This window comes from Toxotes jaculatrix, chromosome 5 (assembly GCF_017976425.1).
Source record: "Toxotes jaculatrix isolate fToxJac2 chromosome 5, fToxJac2.pri, whole genome shotgun sequence".
NCBI lineage: Eukaryota > Metazoa > Chordata > Actinopteri > Toxotidae > Toxotes > Toxotes jaculatrix.
In genome coordinates, this window is record NC_054398.1 from 23993331 (window position 1) to 24015391 (window position 22061).

The 22061-nt window shown below is 39.7% G+C and overlaps 4 protein-coding genes across 12 annotated transcripts in view; 2 read left to right on the top strand and 2 right to left on the bottom strand.

Annotated features, from left to right (window-relative positions):
• The window catches only part of plekha7a (pleckstrin homology domain containing, family A member 7a), a 144054-nt gene extending 141242 nt beyond the window's left edge, over positions 1-2812 (top strand). For 4 of the 5 annotated variants that reach the window (XM_041039214.1, XM_041039216.1, XM_041039217.1 and 1 more), the window contains 3 exons: positions 996-1129; positions 1460-1500; positions 2293-2812. In XM_041039214.1, the coding sequence (XP_040895148.1) occupies positions 996-1129; positions 1460-1485 (160 nt within the window). In that variant the 3' untranslated portion in view covers positions 1486-1500; positions 2293-2812. The remainder of the gene's footprint in view (positions 1-995; positions 1130-1459; positions 1501-2292) is intronic. The other variant, XM_041039215.1, reaches the window with a different exon arrangement.
• Positions 2813-3058: 246 nt separating this feature from the next.
• LOC121182617 (NLR family CARD domain-containing protein 3-like) lies at positions 3059-10533 on the bottom strand. The gene is made up of 11 exons (XM_041039219.1): positions 10410-10533; positions 9767-9878; positions 8857-8998; positions 8571-8678; positions 7970-8024; positions 7605-7815; positions 5536-7360; positions 4774-4941; positions 4461-4628; positions 4328-4374; positions 3059-4174 (listed from the first exon to the last, which is right to left on the bottom strand). The coding sequence occupies exons 3-11, from the start codon at positions 8982-8984 to the stop codon at positions 3630-3632; spliced, it is 3255 nt and encodes a 1084-aa protein (XP_040895153.1). The 5' UTR covers positions 8985-8998; positions 9767-9878; positions 10410-10533; the 3' UTR covers positions 3059-3629.
• Positions 10534-10610: 77 nt separating this feature from the next.
• Positions 10611-14657, bottom strand: c5h11orf58 (chromosome 5 C11orf58 homolog). Of its 2 annotated transcripts, XM_041039220.1 has the most exons (6): positions 14499-14657; positions 13161-13244; positions 12943-13003; positions 12611-12720; positions 12310-12389; positions 10611-11218 (listed from the first exon to the last, which is right to left on the bottom strand). In XM_041039220.1, exons 1-6 carry the CDS (start codon positions 14550-14552, stop codon positions 11005-11007), a joined length of 603 nt encoding a protein of 200 aa, XP_040895154.1. In that variant the 5' UTR covers positions 14553-14657; the 3' UTR covers positions 10611-11004. The 2 variants fall into 2 exon arrangements, with proteins under 2 accessions (XP_040895154.1, XP_040895155.1); XM_041039221.1 differs by lacking the exon at positions 12310-12389.
• Positions 14658-16042: 1385 nt separating this feature from the next.
• The window catches only part of LOC121182120 (transcription factor SOX-6-like), a 104747-nt gene continuing 98728 nt past the window's right edge, over positions 16043-22061 (top strand). For 2 of the 4 annotated variants that reach the window (XM_041038464.1, XM_041038467.1), the window contains exon 1: positions 17630-17906. The gene's annotated coding sequence lies outside the window, so the exon portion shown is untranslated. Of the gene's footprint in view, positions 16363-17629; positions 17907-22061 lie in introns of those variants that run through there. The other 2 variants (XM_041038465.1, XM_041038466.1) reach the window with 2 other exon arrangements.

Below are 22061 nucleotides of genomic sequence, written 5' to 3' on the forward strand. Positions count from 1 at the left end.
ATGACATACTGAGGCCGAAAAAATTTTTGACTTTTTTTGCCCGAAAAAAATGCCATACTATACTATGACGTTTTTTATGACATTCTGAGGCCGAAAAAATTTTTGACATTTTTTCCCCGAAAAAAACGCCATACTATACTATGACGTTTTTTATGACATTTTGAGGTCGAAAAAATTTTTGACTTTTTTTGGCCGATTTTGATGCCATGCTATACTATGACATTTTTTATGACATTCTGAGGTCAAAAAAAATTTTGACTTTTTTTTCCCGAAAAAAACGCCATACTATACTATGATGTTTTTTATGACATTTTGAGGCCCAAAAAAAATTTGACTTTTTTTGGCTTATTTTGACGCCTTACTATACTTTGATGTTTTTTGGCATATTTTGAGGACGTTCTATAGTATGACTTTTTTTGGCCTATTTTGAAGCGTTACTATACTATGATGTTTTTTATGACGTTTTGAGGCCATACTAAAGTATGCCTTTTTTTGGCCCATTTTGAAGCCTTACTATACTATGACGTTTTTATGACATATATATGCTCAAATGATGATACACTCATATCGCCCCCTGCTGGGAGGGGGCCATGTCTTTTCTGTTTCTGTTTACTCCTGTGCTTCTCTGGGGAGAAGTGCAGGAGAGAGGAGAAGACATAAGAGGACCCTTGTGCGTGGCTTTGCTGGCTTTGACTCCCGCGGCTCTCAAGGGGTGCAAGGGCCCGCCCATCGCTTCTTGCAGCTTTAATTTTTTGTTAGACCTTTGTTTTCGAGGCCTCAGTGGTGACATAAAATGTACAATTATCAGTCAGAAACATGATAATTTTGCAATAATCAAAATAACACCATAATGATTTTAAGGAAGTTCCCTCCAGTGTGCTTTTCTGAATAAGCACTGACTGTTAGTATGTTGTGCCAAACAGAAGGGATTCATCAATATACCATTTAAAAACTCACTGGTTTGTGTCCTGTTTGTGTGTGTGTCCCATCAACAGTGTTCAGAACATACAGCCGTCTGCACCATTAGACTTCAGTGAGCTGGACTCTGCTCTACAGCAGCAGGAGAGGATCATGAACGTGTCCCAAGCTCTGGCTTCAGAGGCATCACGCAAGAGCAAACTGGTTGCAGGTGAGAGTACTCATCTCTTCATGTAACCTTTTAAGCCTTCCCTTACACCCCAGTTTAAATAATCCTAACCTTTACCCCAACTCAAGTCAGCCCTCAAATGTCCTCACTTTGTACAACTGTCCAGACTCTACCAGTGTAAACCTCCAATTAATTCTCAAAAAGATATAAATACAAAAAGACAGAGTGAATTTGGGAACAAATGCAAAAAGAGCTATTTTCCCACTACATATATTTGCAGGAGGGGCTGCTCATGTGGTAGTCAGCTGTTGTTGTTCATTAAATTTACCTTAGACTGGCAACATGTGATTTGTCGTTGTCCCTGATGTGCAGGGACTGAGTGGTTGGAGAGTCGCTGAGCATGTCTAGTCCAGGTATATCTGCCGTTTCCCTTTTTGGTGGTGTGGAGTTATTGTCTTGTGTGTCTCATTATACGCTCTTTGATCACTGATGTGCAGAGACTGCACCCAAGGGGGCCTCTTGTTAAATCTACAAAAATATTCTGTTGCGTGTTAACTGGATATTTAGTTCTTGTCAAATGTACATAATAAGATTTGAAAAGGAAAAAATAAATCTGTTAACATATTTTACCTTTGATGGAACATTTTTATAGCTTAGTGCTGGAATTTCTTCCCAGTTTATATCAAGTCACTGAAAGAAATCTGTGTGCAGTCCTGGTTTCTTTGTTCTGGGTTAAACTGCTGTTCCTAATGGTGTGGTTCTGGTGTCATAAGGGCTGCTTGGTGAAATGTGGTGACCTTTGCGGTGCGAGTCGTGTTTTGGTGCGAGTTGTGTGTTTTCTAAAAATAACTTGATTCAATTCTTGAAGGAGTAATGACATTGTGTTCATACACAGCGGTTTGTGTGGGGCTCCACACAGTATAGTATTTTACTGCTGTAAAGCAGTCTCGATCATCTGGATCAAACTGTTGTGGTAAATTGATTCTTCTGTTTGTTTTACTGCCACTTTAAATTAAGCATTATATTTGCAAATCACTGACCCAGGTATCAGATCTATTAAACTACACATAACTATAAACTGGTAAAGGGACTGTTATGCAAATGAAATATGCACAAGCACACATGATGCAAATTAAAGAAATGCACGTGTGGTATCCTCACTCCAAGAATAAATACTGAGGTCTGCACTGTTTTCTTCTTTTCAGCTAAAGCTGCTGCAGAGCACTGACCCACAGGAACGACCAGCACCACAAAACAGAAGAGATTCTTTGTGAAGGGAAGGATCTAATCATTTTTCAGCTGTTGCCAACTAATTGATTTACTTGTAACAGAGCCCTTTCATATAACTGACAACTACATACATGTTTGTAAAAGTGTGTTGCTTTGTAGTTTTGAAATAGAATCAAGTTTCACTGCTTCTGCACTCACATTGCACAATTAAAGGGGTAATGTGTAAGTATTGAAGTTTAAAATATCCAAAAACTAACTACGATTATGAACAGAATGGGAAGAAATAGTTTGGACATTCTGTAAGACATTTACATATGAATTTGAAAGTTGGCTAATTCTTACACATTACCTCTTTAAGTAATAATTTATAACGTAAGAGAATTTTTTAAAATCTCCAATTACTTGTTTTGCAGTTTGTATTTTAGTGAGTGAATAAAAAGTGTGAAATGAAAGCCAAAGCCAACACACTCAGATAACAGTAGTGATGTTTTGACAAATTATTTATTATATTGTTTGGCTTGACATGCTTGTTCAATTTCTACTGTACATTTTTTCAACACAGTCACTCACTGATCATAGTCCTGTCAATCAACTCAAATGCATTTAAATATAATGTCACAGCAGTTTAACACATGAAAGAAGTGAGAAAATAAATATGAGATAAAACAAGTAAATTATTTGTCTGTTTTCTTGAAATGTTTACTTCCATTTTATCTCAGAAATATTCATCTGTACATCTGTATCTCAGTGATACTCATACAAAGGTTTTTGGAGGTTTTTTGTCTTAAGGTGAACGAACTTGAACATAAACTAACAGGATAATCTAGTACTATTGATTTTAAAGGCATATTTGCATTCAGTTGTACAATGCATTGCTGAATAAAGTTTTGTCTTTGTATATTGTTCTATATCATCTCTCCTGTGCAAATAAACAAGAGGCACCATTTTCCCACAGGAAAGATGTTCAAACTGCTAAAACACATAAGAACACACACTTCTAAATGATAAACAATGTTTGACACATACTGTACATGTAGTGGAGGAGTACTGCTGACCTCAAGGGGTGGATAAAGTCGGGACAATGGAAGGGACACTTCAACGTCCAACGTCCAAAATGCAAGTGCCAGTGCTCTGTGTTGGGAGGCCCTGTCAGAAGACTTGGGAAACCCGTTTTCATCAGTGAGTCATCAAATAATATGGGTGTTGTCCTGGAATGTCATGTTTGTGAAGAGCAAACTGTGACTGAATATACAGAAATACGTGCCGTTTGGCTGGGTACTTCGGCTCACCTCTTAGGGAGGGGGCAGGGTATTTAAGGGTATTCTGGCTGGCACAGAGTCAATGAAGAATCTGCATGTCCCAGCCTGAAGCCTGGGTACAGAGGTTCAGAGAACTGAGTGTGGAACGTATGCAGGTGAGTCATGGCCTTTGATGAGACTGCGTAGAAGGACAGAGTGCCGGCTGACCAGTCTAAGAATACTCCAACTCTTTTGGAGTCGAAGTAGGGGACAGATATAGGAGCATCATTCTTATTGTACCAGGCAGTGTATTTGCCATTACAGTAGCGCAGACTCCAGGACTGATCATTGTAGCCAAGGACACTGTCATTACCTGTAGCTTTCCTGCTGATTCCTTTATAAGCCACTCCTATACCTGTCCAATTGCCAGTCCACTCCACTTCCCAGTAGCATCGAGCAGATCTACCCTCTTTACAAAGCACTTGTCCCCAGTCTGTAAACCTCTCTGAGTTGTCAGGATATGGTTGAGCCGTTTCCATTCGTGTCATTTTTTTGCTGTCCTCAGAAAAAGACAGGTGTGAATGGGCTGAATTCACCTCCATAGTAAGCTCACATGCGTCTGATGAAACAAAAAAAACAAAACAACAATACATTTTTTTTGTTGTCCTGCACCTAAGATGACATTACCATAACCATTTTCAATTTGACCATGTGTCATTATAATTTTCTTTTTAGGTGGGGACATATCAAACAACAACAAAAAAGAACTTACATTTCTTCAGAGCTGATTTTAAATAGCACTCTGCATTAGCATTTAAGCTAGAATAAAAAAAGAAATATTTAGTGTAAATTAAATTACAGAACAAATATAAAACTGTAACTTGTGATGTTTAACTAAGTTATACCTGACAGTGAGGTGTTCACTGTCCTTCTGTAGAGAGGACAGCAGCTCCATCCCCAGTTGCCCTGGATAATTGTAGCTCAGATCCAGTTCTTTCAGGTGGGTGGGGTTGGACCTCAGAGCTTTAACCAAAAAGCCACAGCCAGCCTCTGTGACTCCACAGAACTGCAACCTGAAATTGAAGCATAAAAAAAATCAGAAGTAGAATACAGAATTCAACACTAAATACCCAACAACAACAGATTAAGACTGGTTTTGTTTCAAATTTGTTTCAGCTATGATTTTTAACTGTCATAAATATCCACTTCTTTACACACCTCAGTATTTTCAGATGACATGTTGGACTTGCCAGTCCAGCAGACAGCAGCTCTAATCCTGAATCTTGCAGATCATTATCACTCAGGTCCAGTTCTCTCAAGCATGAATTGCTCAGAACTTCTCCAAGTGCTTTGCAGCATTTCTCTGTGAGGTTGCATTCTTTAAGCCTTCAGAAGTGAAAACAAAATAATCTTGTATTAGTGATTCTGAGATAATAATGTCCACATGCCACATCATGTTTCTCTGGTGTCATGTTCTTAACTTCAACAAGAAATCTGCAGATCTGCTTTACATCACAAAACCTCAAGGGCTAAAGGTGTAGAGTTTCTCACAGCAGGACATGGACGGATGAAGAAATAATAAACTTGCATGTTACACTTATCTTCAACAAGAAACTGAAAGAGAAACCAAATCAAACAGGAAATGTGGTCTTGCATTTGAAAAAAAAGCCAATCATCTCAATCCTGTTTCCATTATGTTTACCAAAGTTTTACAACACATCTGGAAAAAATGTATTGATATTTTGAAGTGCTACACAAAATATATTTACATTAATCTGATGTCACTGTATGATATAACCGATATAACCTCAAATCTGGATCAACTGTCACATTTTGTTACCTGTGAGTTTAAAACCAATGTTTAGACAGTACAGTTTTTTTAGGTTTAAAATTAATTAATTTAAAAAATCAATGATTATTAAACTGATAATTCATTACATATAATTGTGATCGGTGCAGAGGACAATGTTCTTTACTCACAAGGCTACGCTGGATTCTCTGATCACTGGTAACAGTCTGATTAGACCCTCCTCTGATCTTGAATATTTCCTCAGGTCAAACTTATCCAACTCCTCCTCTGAGGTCAGTAGAACAAAGACCAGAGCAGACCACTGTGAGGATGATAGTTTAATCTCTGCCAAACTACCAGACCTCAGGTAGTTTTGGATTTCCTCCACGAGAGACTGATCATTCAGCTCGCCAAGGCAGTGGAAGAGATTGATGCATCTTTCTGGGGAAGGATTTTGCCTGATCTTCTCCTTGATGTACTCAACAATTTCCTCATTTCTTTGCGAATTGCTTCTCATTGTGGTTAGAATGCTCTTCAAGACAGACTGATTGGGTGTCTGCGAGAGGCCCAGAAGGAAACGAAGAAAAAGATCTAGGTGTCCGTTCTCACTCTGCAGAGCTTTGTCCACCGCACTCTTGAGGAGGTTGGTTACCTCACTGGGAGCCTCCTGGATGGTAGTGGTTTCCTGTGGTTCCATCAAGTTCTGATTGAAGCAGATGAAGGAGTGAAAAATGTACACTGCAGCAAAAAACTCCTGTATGCTGAGATGCACAAAGCAGTAGACCCTCCCCAGTCGAAGTCCAAAGTCATTCTCGGAGACCTGGGTGAACACTCCTGAGTATACTGCAGCATCACTGATGTTGATATTGTACTCAATCAGTTCATTCTCATAGAAGATCATGTTGCCTTTTATCAGGTGCTCAAAGGCCAGTTTTCCAAGCTTCAAGATCATACCTTCATCAATTCCGTCCTGGGACTGTGCGTCAGATGCCTCTTCTCCTGCTGAATACTTCTGAGTTCTGATCAGTGAGTTGTACCTTAAAAAATATGTGTACATTTGTGTCAGAGTCTTAGGCATTTCTCTTTTACCGCCGTCCTCCTCTGCCGTCTTCTCTTCTGCTTCTTCTAAAATCCTCTGCAGAACGGTGGCAGATATCCAGCTGAAGACTGGTATATGACACATGATATGGAGGCTCCTGGTTGACTTAACGTGTGAGATGACCCGATCTGCCATGTTCTGCTCAGAGATTTTCTTCCTGAAGTACTCGTCCTTCTGGGGGTCGTTGAACCCTCGTATCTCTGTCACACGATCAACAAGATCAACTGGAATACGATCTGCAGCTGCAGGCCTGGAGGTAATCCAGATGTGTGCAGAGGGCAGCAGGTTGCCCTTCACGAGATTCGTCAGTAGTGCATCCACTGAAGTTGGTTCTGAGACACTGCAGCAGGGCTCGTTGTGCTCAAAGTCCAAGGGAAGCCGACATTCATCCAACCCATCAAATATCAGCACAAGTTTATATTTGCCAAAATCTGAAATTCCTGATTCTTTTGCCTCCACAAGAAAGTGATGAAGCAGCTGTGTAAGCGTGCAGTGTCTTTTCATCAGATTCAGCTCTCGAAAGGGAAGATTGATTAAGAGTTGGATATCCTGGTTGACTCTTCCCTCTGCCCATTCCAGATTAAACTTCTGTACTGAGATCGTTTTTCCAATGCCAGCAATTCCTTTGGTCAGCACAGTTCGGATGAATCTGTCTTGTCCAAGCAAGGGCTTAAAGACGTCTTCACATTTGATTGGCTTATCTTCTGCTGCTGGTCTCCTGGTTGCAGCCTCAATCTGCCTGACCTCATGTTCATTATTGACAGTTCCACTGACTCCCTCTGTGATGTAGAGCTCGGTGTACACCTTGTTTAGAAGTGTCTGGTTCCCGTGTTGTGCTGCTCCCTCGTAAATGTATTCAAACTTTCTCAATTTGTGTCTGAGCTTGCGTTGGCAGACATCAAGCTCACCATAAATGTCTAGTTGGACCAAAAAAAAAAAAAAGTAACTTCAGTGCCTTAATTTCAGTGCTTAACTCTCAAAACGAATCTGTAGAAGTTCTAACAACAATATATTTTCGATTAAATTAAAACACAAAATTCAGTAATTTCTTAACATTTGGTATAACTGACTAAATAAAAAAATAGGATAATAGGACAATATGTCAGATAGGGACATTTTCAAAAACATATAACAGCATCACACCCTCCTCTTGGTACTTACGTTTCTCCAGTTTGTTAGCGAGCTCTCTGTGGCCTATTTCCTTTAAGACGTGCAGTGTAATCCTCAGTACCCCCTCACTGGCACTGCTGTCTTGGTTTTTATCTTCAGAAGTCAAACTGTCTTCATTCTGATTTTCACTCTCAGGAAAGAGCATCTTCTCATACCTTCTCAGCTCACTCCTAACAATGCTCATGGCATAGGTTTCCACCAGCTGCAGTGAAGAAAGTCAAATGAATAAAGCTTTTACAAAAAAAACATGTTTCAGAAAAATCCATCATTGAAATACTATTGTTGTTTTATGCTTGAGAAAATGTAGTTATTTTAACCATCATGGTTGAGGTCCAGTCATTAGAGAAATAACGCACCTTAAATATGTCTTTTCCATCCATCACAGCAGACTCTGCACAGTCACGTGGGTCTCTTGAGATAAATATTGAAAATATTAAGATTAATCAAGTCTGTTGGAATTCAGCCAGTTCAAATATGAGGACTGCTTCTGTGGAGATCCTACAAGAGTTCCTTCCATATGATTTTTAAGTGTCTTGAAGTGACTTAAATTAAAATATCTTTGGTACTTATTTACCCTGGTAATATAAAGTATATTATCATTTTTATTTTCTGGTTGAGACGCTGTGTTTTATAACATTTGAAAAATATGGACTCCTGTTCTACTCCATGTGCTCCATATGTTAGTGAAAATGGCACCAAAAAAGTACAAATTTCTGGTCGGAGATGAACAAGGATCGCCTCACGTCATTCTCAGAAAAAAAGCAAACAAGCAAAATCTCCAAATCTTTCTTAAACAGCTGATGAGAATGTGAATGAAGTCGTTATGTTTAGTATTATTTAGTGTTGGACAAGTAGAAAGCACCTGAATAATTATAGTATTTCACTTGGGACCAGTGTTTTTAATTGATGAACTCACATGACAACATCACTAAAAACTATAGAAAAGACTTTATGTACCTATCAGTGTCTTCATTGGTGAAGTCATTACGATTCTTCATGGAGACATCACTTTGCATAGACACACAGGATGAGGCAGGCGAGTTTGATTTCTCAAAATTAACTGGGCTGCAAAGAAAGACAATGGCTTTAGAATTTATAGTAACTGGACAGTGGGTTCCTGCTTCAGTTTTCATCTTAATTCAGTCAACGGATGTCAATATATTTCACACCGAACAGACCAATGTTTCAAACCCCAGAGCCACAAAAACATTAAACATAAAGACCCAGAACAGACTACATGTACCTATCAGTGTCTTCCTTGGTGAAGTCATTACGATTCTTCATGGAGGCATCACTTTGCATGGACACACAGGATGAGGCAGGCGATTCTGGCCTATCAGGAAACTTTTCAGTCTCTTCAGCAGAATCCATTTTGAAGGAAATACCTGTTTTGTTTTGAGTATAGAAGAAATTTTGTGCAGTGGTTAAACTCAGTGCTCTATTTACAGTTAGGTCTTACTCAGTAAGTACAACATTTTATTTTCTCTAACAATTTTAAGTATTGCAATAATCCTTAAAGTCTTTTTTTGGTAAATATTCAAAATTCACAATGAACTATGGAGTTCTGCAAATAGGGATGGATGTTTATGGTGTGAGGAAGTACTTTGATCATCATCTTTCATCATCAATCTTTAAAAACTGATATCATTATTAGGACAGGAAAGTTAAATTTGGATTTATGATAAATGATGTAAAATTATAACGTTAAGACAATAATTATGCTAAATAAAAGACTAAGATCTGATTGCACTTTGACATGCAAACTCTCGAGTGTCAAATGTCCAGCCAAGAGACGGTGAAACACCACTGGTCAGGAAGCTGAACGTTTTGTGATCGTTTCGCTTTTGTTTTAGGTTGTTTTAAAATCCCACCGATGAGAAAATGCAAAAAAAACAAACAAACAAAAAAACAACAACTAATGAATAGTGGTTTTCACGTTTAAAAGAAAAATGCTCTTTTACTCCACATCGACAGCGGATCTGTAGCCTCTTTTTTTAACGACGCAGAGCAGGATTTCCGTCCACTGGCTTCGGAAAATAACTGCGGCTGAGACCTAAAGTTGATCCCAGCTAACTCAGAACTTCATCCCACCATAACTAACCCATACATTTATCTATTATTCTAATTTCTATATGCAAAAATGTAAAACACACCTTTACGGGCTGCGTGTCCTCGCCGCCCGGGCCGTGCTGTTTCTCGCCTCTCTCGCACCTCCTTTTTTTTTTCTTGAAGTCTTGAAGTTTCCGTTGTTATTGGCAGAGCAGGCTGAGGGAGGGAAGAGCTCGTCTTTGCATTCAGCCGTGTTGTTTTGTTTGACTCACCTGCTCCAGCTTTAAACATTACGCACATTAACGGGCCAACATAACTTATTTACCCACAAACTGGTTTGTAACTTGCGGAACTCTTCTTGCCAGCCAGTCAGAACAATGGTACAGGACATTAAGGAGGGAAGCTACTACATATTATAAGCTAAACGAACAATGCAATGCACCTCTTCCAATAAATAAATAAATAAATAAATAAAATAAAATAAAATAAAATAAAATAAAATAAAATAGGAACAGTCAATGTGCAATAAACCCTATTTAAAATAATGTGCAATACCACCTGTTATTACCAAGTGCAATATCTCTTTACTATGTGCAATATCACCATGTGAAACATCATATACTGAAAGTGAAAGTGACTGTGTGCCTATATTAGGCACCTAATTTCTCATTATTTAAGTGTACCACCGTGCCTGTCAAAATCAAATTAGAAATGTCACTAAAGGTTTGGATGATTTTTCATTTTTACCTGATTTCATTCATAGGCATTCTGGACACAATCCAGTAGGTGCAGATCAAACTCAGAGCCTCCCTGCACAAGACAAACACACAGTGAGATAACTTTCAAACTACAAGGACACATGATGTAGAATCCAAACAGTCCCACACAGAAACCATTTCTTTTGTCAGAGAGAAAGTAGTTCTAGTGATAAGAACAGCAAACATTACAACTGATACTTCCTTTTATTGGTTTTCAAACAAGAAATCACACAATTCACAATGTGTACACCGATCGCTCTGAGTGGCAAGCAATCCTGTTTCATCCAACACAATTCCTGGCAAATACAGTGACTGTTAAAATGTTCAAACTAAATAAAATTGGGACCGTTTGCCATCTTTACATGATATAACACCACTTAACCAAAAGCTCGTGTTTTGGCCTTTTTTGACAACATGCACACAACAATGTCGCCCAGTGGTGAGTGCTTGTGTAGAAAACCCATTTCTACACAGCAAAAGAACTGAAATGATGGGTGATCACAGACAGTTAAACAAATAATAATAAAGTTTGAGATTACAAAAAATAATTCCTCCCTGTCCAAACCATCGGCCCTACAACGACTTCACAAAGGCCATTTTGTAGTTGTGTTTCCGTTCTTCATTCCTACTGTCAGAGCTAGGCTTGTCCTGGTCTGAGGTCTGTTCCTTAGACGTGGGACTGCTGCCTTTGTCCTGGTCGTCAGTGGGTTCTTTTTCACTGGTGGACTCCTCTGGCTCAGTTTCTTTTGTCTGACTGTCCACTGGTGGGGTGTCAAATGACTGTGGTTGTGGCTCAGGCTGTGGATAAGCAAACAAAAAGATGAGGTTTTGAAGATGAAGATTGTTTTTTTTTTGCTCCTGTCCACAAAGAGTCTGTCTGTCTGAAAGTAGGACATCTTAAATCTCTGTATCTAGAGTGTACATAGATAACCCAAAGTCCAAGCTGTTACATTTTGGTAGTGATCCTGATTGATTTGATGAATAGAATTTCGTTGAGGAATGACTATGAATCAAAAGACAGAGTAATGTCACAACACATCTGAAAATTGTTCATTGTTTGAACAGTGTTGCCAGAAGGAACAATGACAGTTCATGTGAGCTCACTGGCAGTCGCACACACAATGGGACATTAAAAACAACACAGATGATGAGAGGAGTGCCTTGCCTCTCTGGCTGAAACTATTTATGGGTGAGACAAAAAGAAAACTAAGAAGTTACTGAAGAAACACCTCAGGTACATCCATGTTCTCACTGCCTTTGACAAAACCTTAAGCACTCATTATTATCCACGCTGTTCTCACATTCTGAACTACCTTCTACTAACATCTTTATTTTTTTTAAATGTTTTTTATTCTACTGAGTTTTACTGTCTTTATGTATGAAATATTCTGCATAAGTAAACCTCCCTTGCCATCATATTATTTGTTGTTCTTGTAAGTTACTAGGAATTCATAATAGCAACTTCTAAATAATAATAATAATTGATAATTATTAATAATAATATCTGATAGTGTTAAAGAGAAGGGCTTCAGAGCTAGATGTACTGGTAACTGCAAAATAAATGCAGAGTCAGAAAAAACTGAAACTCACTAACGAGCATCATCATTGTCATCTCTCTACAGTGAGACTGGCCAGTAAGCTAGATGCAAAGTGTAGCAGCCATCTGTATAGTATGAGACTATGATGTATTATTATCATAAATTTGCTTCATTCAGTTCACTATTTTGACCACTGGATGCTGCCTCATTGTAGGGTTAACACAGCATATTTACATAGGGACTGTCATTCAGGTAACAGGTGGCGTTTGAAGGAAGGCAATTCAATATCTTACCTAACGTACTGGGAAAAGTTTAAGAACGATTTTTAAACACTTTGCAATTTTTGTTTACCTCATCACTGGATGTAAATGCTGAACAAATCTCAATAAGGATGCATGTATGGATTGATGGTGTCTCACTTGGACACAACACTATAACAAAAACAAGTCAATTAAGCATCAGTTTGCAGTCCGTGCACTTTGCGGCTTTAAGTTTAGACAAAGTTTCTCATGTCTGGCAAGATAAACTGAAAACATCTTATTGTAATAATATTCAAAAATCTTTATAGATACATTTAATCTTTTCCAGACTGATTTCAGACTCAGACACATTTTGAACATGCCCTCTCCTCTGGGTCTGGAAGAGCCCTCACCTCACTGAAGCCCAGGCCACAGTGTCTCCGGTTCCGGCCTGATAGCTTCCCATCCATGCCCTGCTGGTACTGCATCTCCAGCTGCTCACTGATCTTCTTATCTTCCTGCCCTGCAGAGGAGACACCAGTCACAGCAGGCACACCCAGCCAATACAGGCCTATCCATGCATGGATAGATCTGTGCGGCGGATGTGTAGTGGGGAAGCCAGGTTAATTGCATTGGGCATAAAGATGAGACAGCATGGGTAAGTGGCATGGGACAGTAGTTTGGACATTTCTTACATGAAAAGAACAAATACAGCTTTTTATGAAAACTAAACAGTGAAGCTTACCACTACGGAAGTGGGATGTCGACTTGTGGTCGCCAATGACAAGACGTCCTGTGTGTTCTTTCTGGAGAAAAGACAATCTGATTTATATCAACTGTCACAACTTCTCCAAAGGTGATAGTGACAAGCTAAACAAAGCTTTTATTATTGCTCTCTTTTTTTCTTTTGCTATGGACTACAGGTCCTCAGCAAAGTGAACTGGTGTAGAGCGATCTACAAACCTTGCCAGCACCCATCAACCGTAAAAACTTTTGTTTCCTCTCATCGCTTCCCAGATCAGCTGATGCCCACTGGGTAGACCCATCCTGTCGAGGCAAAACACAAGAAGTGGCACCAGAAGGACCAGTGGTTAGTTCAGTCTGTTGGAGGTGTGTTTTATGATGTTTATTCTCATAATAAACACAATCTGTGTGGGTTAGTTTGTCTAGCCGCGTGTGCGTATTGGAAATCAATAGGGGAAAGAATACTCTTAAAAGTTTATAAAAAACTGGTTAGCTTAAATGGCAAAAATGGTCAAATACATGTGAGAAACCATCAAATATTTGCAGCGTAAAGTGGCAACTTAGAGCCACATTATGTGGCTCACTGGAGTTATGTCCACTGTGGTCTGGTAGAGAAAAAGTAAGCAGCTCTTGGCTGACCATTCATTGGTTGTGCACAAATTTCACAGTTATATTTTACCTGAAATACACTCACTTGCCAATTTATTAAGCGAACCTAGCTGAAACTAATGCGGTCTTATAATAAATCCTCCCTTCATGAAGGTTATAATGTTCAGATTTTGTTCAAACTGTGTTGCCTCATCCAATAGGTGTGTGGCATTGTTTGGCTTTTCCTCTTGATTTGAATGGGATGGACAAAATAATGGGAACACCTGTCATGTACCACAACTTACTACATCTTCCAAAATGACTGCAGGTGAATCAACCCCTCTCTAAAACTGTTTAAACAAAAACTGAACATTATAACGTTCATGAAGGGAGGCTTTATGGCAGTACTGTTGTGTTAGACTGCATTAGTTTTAGCCTGCTGTGCCTTATAAACTGCCAGCTGAGTGTAATTTCAAAGAAACGTTTTCAAACAAACTTTCTAACTCAGCAGAATGCTGACTATTGTCTTACTAAAACACATTTTAATTTAGTTAAATATAGTTTAGTCAACACAAACAAGGTCTTAAACATATGAGTGGATGTGCGACTTAATGATATTATTTACACATGAGAATATAACTTATGGTAAAGTAAAGGGAAGATGGTGTGTAACGTTCCGTCATTAATCCTTGCTTGGTAAAACACCTCCGATTTAAAAATCAAACTATCTTTTCATCGTAAATCGATTTGCCACAAAAAATATTTAACGTGTGATATGTTTTCTGCGATAAGTTTTTGAGTCAACCTAAAAAGACGAACAAACTTTGTCCAGGACTTAGACAAGAAACGTGTTCAGGTTTCAAGATGAAGCTCTAACGTTAGCAAACAGGCTAACGCGACGCTAACCGTATCTAAGTAATTCATAGCTTTCGCCCACGAACCATGCTCAGTTTTTATTATTTTACTCACCTGACTTGGGGACGCGGGTCGTTTTGTCCCATGCCTGTCGTCTGGAGAACTCATTATGAACAAATGCTTAAGTAAAATGTTAATAAAATATCATACCACCGAACTAGCACAGGCTAGCTGGATTTGTCAACACGCTCCGCCGTGTCGTCACTTCCTCCGTCTTCTTCTTCGCCTGTGTCGCAGACCGTTACGTTAACTCTCTGCTGCCACGATCCGTCCGCCTTCTTAAAACCACAGCTTAAAATAGATAACCTGGCCAGCATTATTCTGGTGTTAGAATAATGCAAAGTCTAGCAAACAAATTGCTCAGAATAAACGGAGCATAAGACGGAAAAAAGAGAGATTACTGCACAGTTAGGTGGAGGGTGATTCAATAGCACTATCATTTCAATGTGTAGCATAATTAAGTTAGAGCTTGATATTTTATTTTTCTAGATTTCCATTAAATTGCATACAGCTATTAAGAGTTCAAAGCCTTCACACTGTGGGGTCATGGACATGTACTGTGCAAAGTGACACCTCCAGAGGATGACATGCATTAAAACCGCCAAAAGGTGGCGTAAGAGTAAGTGTAATAAAAGACAGAGCCCAGAGGAGCCCACACCTTTGAAAGGACACTAAAACTTAATTTATACCACACAATTGAGGTGAGTTTGCGTTTGACCTTAAAGACGTTTTAATGAACTTAACAAGTGTTGTCTATTAAACAAAGCTGAGCATCGATATTTTCCTGTAATAGGCTGATTTCGATTTTTTTCCCCTTGAGGAAAATGAAGAATAATCACACCATAGAGATTCTAAAACATCGGCTGCGCTTTGGAGAAGATGGGAGAGGAAAATATCGAAAAACTGGTTTATTTTTAATCACAAGCTTGATCGCAAATTTCATCACCAATCATACTTAAAAAAAAGTTTTAATGATAAACCACTGGTGAGAAATTTTCTAATTGCATGTGCAAAAGATTTGCACAAAGAAAACTTTTGATATGCATTTAACTGCTGAAACTGTCCATTTTTAAAAGTCAGAATAAAACAAGAATCACAATCTACCCACATTATTGTTTGTGTTTTTCATTTAGGGAGATTTCTGATATTTAAAAAATTGTTTGTAAGCAAAATATGCCCATAGGAAAACAAAAGCAATTACAGCAATAATTTATTAAAATGATTTTTAAACTGCTGGCCAAGAGCAGGTGACCGGTACGCGCACGAATCCACACACGCCAGTACAGGCTGCGTGCACACGCAGAGAAAAGCGGGAGAGACAGTGGTGAACAGAAAAGTTAAAATGCGGAACAGATGTGAAAAAGAAAATGTAAACTGTTTTATATCTTGATGAACAATGCACACAAAGAAAGTGACAGACAGAGACAGATAAACAGTGAGGGAGAGGGAGAGCGAGAAAGAGAGAGAGAGAGAGAGAGAGAGAGAGAGAGAGAGAGAGAGAGAGAGAGAGAGAGAGAGAGAGAGAGAGAGAGAGAGGAGGGGTTATCCTGCCTCTGCCTCTTTACCCGACACTGCCCTGCACTCTCACTTAACCTCCACATAGTGCTGGACGGGAAGTAACTTAAAATACTTTTATGAAAAAAAATCCTCCAAATGACAGCTCCTCGGGCAGAGTGTCTCTCCTGACAACGACGCCGAAGTGCTTTATTTTACTTTCTGGTCCTCGGCAAAGTGAACAGAGGAGTTACCAAAGTCCCCTGACACGCTCCAGCGATGGTGACTTTACGCACGGGATTTGAAGGCTGTTTGAACTGACTCCTCTTGTTTGGTCTCAGCGCTGAAAGTCTGCGATCGTAGCAACGAATAATCTGCAAGTTTACAAGAAACACACAGCGAGGTGTCGAATATTTGGATCCAGGTAAGAAAAGTCCTGTTGCATCAGTGTGGACGGCACCGGGACCGTCACCCGGCGCGTCCTCCGGGCTGGTTGTTTTGAAAGTCGGTGCGCACTCCGGTTATCTCTGCTCCACAACAAACAGCGATGACAGCAGCAGATTCAGGCTGCATCAGTGTCTTTAAACCTGCAGTTGGGCCGTGATTAGATGATTAGACTCGGACGACCCTACATGACCTGCAAACTCAGTCTTTTTTTTTTTAAGTTCTGCATTAATATGGAAAAAAATCTATCAAGTAATTTATTAATGTTATAACTGACTTGAAATAAGATAAATGCCACAAAAACATAAAAGTTTGTAATAAAACGATAACAATCTATAATAACTATTATTTACTGTTTAGTTATACTGTATAACACAGATGAATATATTAGAAATATTGGTTATTTTCTCCTTTAATAACCAATATTAAGTTTATAATAAGCACACAGAAACGCTGTGGTTTAGAGACTAACCTCAAACTGAACTACATATTTATAAAACAGTTTGCAAAAAGTTGTGATTTTGCACTGCTTTCCACTGACACTTATCTTAGAGCCAGTGTTAAAAACTAATTTTCTACCATTAAATCTGTGATCCTGCAAAGCACACAAATATGAACAGAAATCTGACTTCAAATCGTGTTAATTAATTAATTTCCATCTCCTTCTCCAAGTTGAAGCTTTTAAATTTTATGCTTGAAATCAAAGATACTCAAGGTTAATTTCAGCCATAAATGATGCAACTATATTGTGCAAGAAAAGCAGAGGATGAACTTGAGTTTAACGGGCTTCATCCTCCACTACATCCCTGTCATACGCTATTAACAGAAGTGGTTGAGCGGTTCTGTAGCATCAGAAAATGGCTCAATGGGCTCAGAACCCATTTAACAGGCATTTAGAAAGAGTCTATGAAGCACTATGCGTAAATGAGCTTTGCATAAAACAGCCGACTTTGTAACTTAATAGTAAATTAAAAACTTTTTAAGAGACACTGAACTTTAATTTTAAAGAACATTTTAAAGATTTTCTTAAAAAAAAAACCAAACAAACAAAAAAACAAAAAACGATTTCTAAAAATCAGAGGGCTTCTAAAGTCATCCCATTCAGACCCACTACAGTCTGTGGGATGATCCTCAGTAGTTTCCTCTTCGGCCACACAGCGGTAGCCTTCTGTCCATAACGCCTCGCGCTCTGCCGGACCTCTGTGGTCCTCGTGCGCGTCCCCGGCTCCGCTGCACGTCCAGAGACGCACATTTCAGCGAATCTGCGGTGGCCCGCGTTCCCCCCCCACATGTACTGGAATACAATAGCGAGAAATAGACTTCAGAGGGGAGAAAAGCGGGAGGAAGAGGGGCGTCTTTAGGGCCCACGTTTTCCCCCCCGGAGGTCACGGCGAATGACCCTAGAAGAATGCGTGAGTCATATATTAAAATAGACTCGGAGCCCTAACGCGGATCCACTGGGAGACAATACCGGGGGAAACAGGACAGTGTCCCAGCACGGAGAGACAGTTGAGAATTTAGACTGTAAGTTTCCTTCTTCACTCCTACATGATTTTCAGTGCGATCGTTGCCTTTCTCTGTGTTAGATCGTTAAAGGTTTGGACAATGCCTCTTAACTTTCTGGGCGATAAAAGGCGTCAGTTTCACTTGTCAGTTACGCAGCCTGACAGAGTGACAGCGCTGGTTGTGTATGAAGTTAATTGCAGGTGTGTGTGAACTCGAGTCGTGCGTGCAGGGACAGTTTCTGATCCGGAGTGAAGAGCCTGCCTGCAGCTCGGACAATCAGTTTGCCTTGAGTTCACGGTGAGGATGTGACAGGGGGTACAGGAGGACAAGGCGCACGACAGCCGCCTGGAAAAGACTGATAGAGTCACTTCAGGGTGTTCCCCATATTTAGAGCCATACTACACCTCCAAGATAAGCCACTGCTCGCCTGCAGATAAGGGGCTTTTAGAGAAACAGAGTGAAGGAGAGATCACACTCACATCACAAAAATGAGGTTGAAACCCGCTTAAGAGGAAACGCAAAGTCTGGATAGTTGTTTCACTGATTTCTGATTAATTTGGACAAACAAACTATTGCATCTCAGTCACTTGTTTTTGGAGTTAGCAAGACTGCGCAATTTCCCAGCATCAGCTGTGGGCTAATTGTTTTCCGCAGCATCCACATTTTTGTTTTCACATCACATCACTCCTCTGTTCAGAGTTATAATTGCCCGGCTTGACAGATTTCCCCCAGTTGCCAGTTTGGACCTGCCCACACCGGCCTACGCAGTAAATCACAATTTCCAACAAGTTGTTTAATTGTTTGGACTGTGGCAGAACAATTTATAGACCACCCCCCCCCCACCCCTCCCCTGCAAGTGAGAGTGTCTGTCTGAAAAACAATCCGAGCACGGGGTGGGGGGTGGGGGGGTCGCCGAAGTTGATCTCCTATGGCATTTTGTTTTGAGCAGGTGCTGCGGGTTGAAGTTCCCTCATAAGGTAAAGTGGCATTAGAGTGTCCAAATGGCAGACTTATATATAGGCTGCCAAATCAGCACATTGTCCAGGGCTGCATGGCTGCGCTCTCTCCGCTGTCTGAGGGAGACCTGCAGCCTTTTTCTTTTTTTCTTTCTTTTTTTTTTCATTTCTTCTGAGGGGATCTGCGCTGACAACAGGCGGACAAGCCTGAATACAGCGGCCGGTCACTGTGTGGTCCACAAGGACTCTGTCAGCAACATGAAATCACAAACCGTGCGTAAACTGCCCTTCATATCTGGAGCAAATTTGAATTAATAGCCACCTGTGATAAAACATAAATTAAAATGAAAGACTGTAATTAAATTTCTCGGTAAAACAGAGTACATTTTGTGTAACCTATTTAAATCTCACAAATTCAATTCCTTAGTTAAAAATTAAATGCAGCTTCATTTCTGGGCCAGCCTTACAGAAAGTGATTTTATTTAATTTTTGGATTTTCTGATTTGATATAGGAAATTACATTCTCTGATTACATTTCTGTCACACACTCTGCTTATGTTCTTTTCCAGCATCAACACAAGTTTATCTGTTATTAAAAATCACTACAAAACATTTATTTTAAACAAAATTCCACTCTGAAAATATCAGTGTTGATTTCTTTTTCTTTGCTTCCCATGTTAAGCCCTGAAAATGTGCATGCTGGTGTTAATGTAATGCAAGGCCAACCTCAGGATCTAATTCTCATTCTTAGAAATCTAACCATCGCTCACACGTTATTCTAATGTGCCATATATATTTCTTGGACCCTGAGAGGCCTTTTCCTCTGCTGTGGCACAGAGGGACTATTTAGTGGCAGAAAGAGGGTACAAATTGGAAAGATTAAAGGATTTGACAGCTGAGTGAAGAAGAGAGTGAGATGGAGAGAGGGATTGAATGGAGGAGGAGGAGGAGATGATCTGAATTTTGAGGCCGTGAATGTGAGTTTGCAATTTTTCAGACACCCATGACAGCTTGATATGAAAAAGAAACTGTTTTTAATTTCAGTTTCAGGATGCATCATGATGTTTAACCCCCTTAGCAATACTGTTGTTTTATTTTCACTGTTTGCTATCTTCCATTTAAATGTTTCCACATGTTGTTTTTTTGTGGATGTCATTCACCTTCATCAGAAAACCGTCGCTCCTCCATTTTAAGCCTGTGGCTGATCTGGAGAGTCCTAATTATTTGTTGTCGGGCTCTTTGAAAAAGACACCAGCCCCCAAATTGGACATGTGTTGTACAAACACAAATTAAACATTTAGCCCTAAGTATTTCTCCCTGGGTCCTAAGTGCATATTAGTCAGCCTATACTTATCTCGGGCCCAACGGCACACCCAAATTGCAGTCTTGCTGCTGAAAAAGAAAGGTTGAGGCCCGGGAGAATGAGCACTTGAGGCACGCTGGCAGATGCCCATAAGTTTCTCAACCACAATGCGAGCTTAGGTGTGTGTATGTACAGTATGTATGTGTGCTTGTATTTCTCTCTGTGTGTGTTTATGGACTTTGGTATCTTTTGTGTTTTTGTGATTGTTGACATGAACAACCTGTCATATGTTTGTGTGACTAAGTGTGCTCATGTGCATTTGACATTTCATCCAGTGTTTTGTGTTGTGTGTGAGGGAATAAATGTACCTGGTGGTGTGTGTCCATGCACGCACAGTTAGGTGTGTATCCTGCATGCATGTTTGTTCTAGTCTCCCAGTGTGTGTGTTTGTGTGTGTGTGTGTGAGTGCAGGCCCTGCTGGGTGGGCGTACTGCTCTGTGGATCTCTCCTCTGTTCTCCACCACCACATAACCTTGGAATCAGCTTCCTCATTTTTTCCGCAGAGCCGAGAATAACAAGACACCACGTTCATTCTCCTCTCTCCTCTCTTTCAATGTTCGGGGTAACCTTTCCTTTCTGCCGCCGATTCTCCACCACCTGCTCCCCACCATCCTATTACAAAGCCCAGAATGAGAACTTACCTGACACACCAGCCCCTAACGACAACCATGTACACGCTCACTCCTCAATCCTCCTCATTCTACATCTTTACATACATTATTAAGGGGTCATCTCCATTCAGCCTCGCAGTGTGTTCTCCTCATGTTCATAGCAGCTCATATATTTTTGGCTGTCTTGATGCACAGAGCAGCTCAAGTTCACAAAGTTCATCCTCCTCGGCTCTTTTCTCTCTCAGACTTTTTTCTCTTCATGCATCTGGGTGTGTGTCACTGTCTGTAACATTAACAGTGGCTATTGTGTACCTGCAAAGGACCGAATAAGATGTATAAAGGCATGGTTTACACAAGAACCTTTGACAAATGACTGCTGCACTGTTAACACAGCCACAAATTTAGCATGCTGTCCAGAGAGAAAAATAACAAGGGCTGGCCTGAGTCCATATTAAACTTATACTACTTCATTTTTTTTTTCTTGTAGTATAATATTATCCGGAATGAATGTTGTCAGTTATGTTGCTTTTTTTCTGTTTTCCTGTTTTGTGATTTGTGAACAACTTGGCACATTGTTCTCTCTGCTCTGACTTTTTTCACAAGTGGAAAAACTCACCATCACACTCTCCCTCCACACATCAGAGCTGCCGTTCCTCTGGGTTATTGAGAGTCATTTGTTCATCACTTGTGATGAAAAACAAAATGATGGACAGAAAAATGGCTTACGCTCTACTATTTTCTTGTTGTCATACTTGCTGCTGCCCTCCAGTATTTGAAGCTCTCAGAAAACATTTGCACATTGATCTGACTGTGCTGAGGAAAAATAAAAAAGAAAGAAACATCTCAGTACAATTCACTTTATAGTAAAAGGGACAAAAAGAGATAGAAGCACATAGAATTGAATTACTTTAACAAAACCATGTTAAAATCATCTTAAGATGCTTTGTGAAACTGAACCCAGTATCGTGGAAGTCAGTAAGTACAAAGAAGTGCACAGTGAAGAAAAGGTTTAACAATGAACCACTTAAGTTACACATCCACGACATGATGTGATATCCAGTTTCATTGATATCTGTGACATATGAAGTACAATTAATTAAATTAAGTTGATCAAATGATCATCTTTTGTAAAAGTAAAGCAAGTCTTGGTTGACAAAAATTTTACACTCTTACAAGGTGGATTCTTTTTGCTTATGAAAAAAAACCCTCTTTAGATTCTCTGATGTTGCATGCAAAATAGATT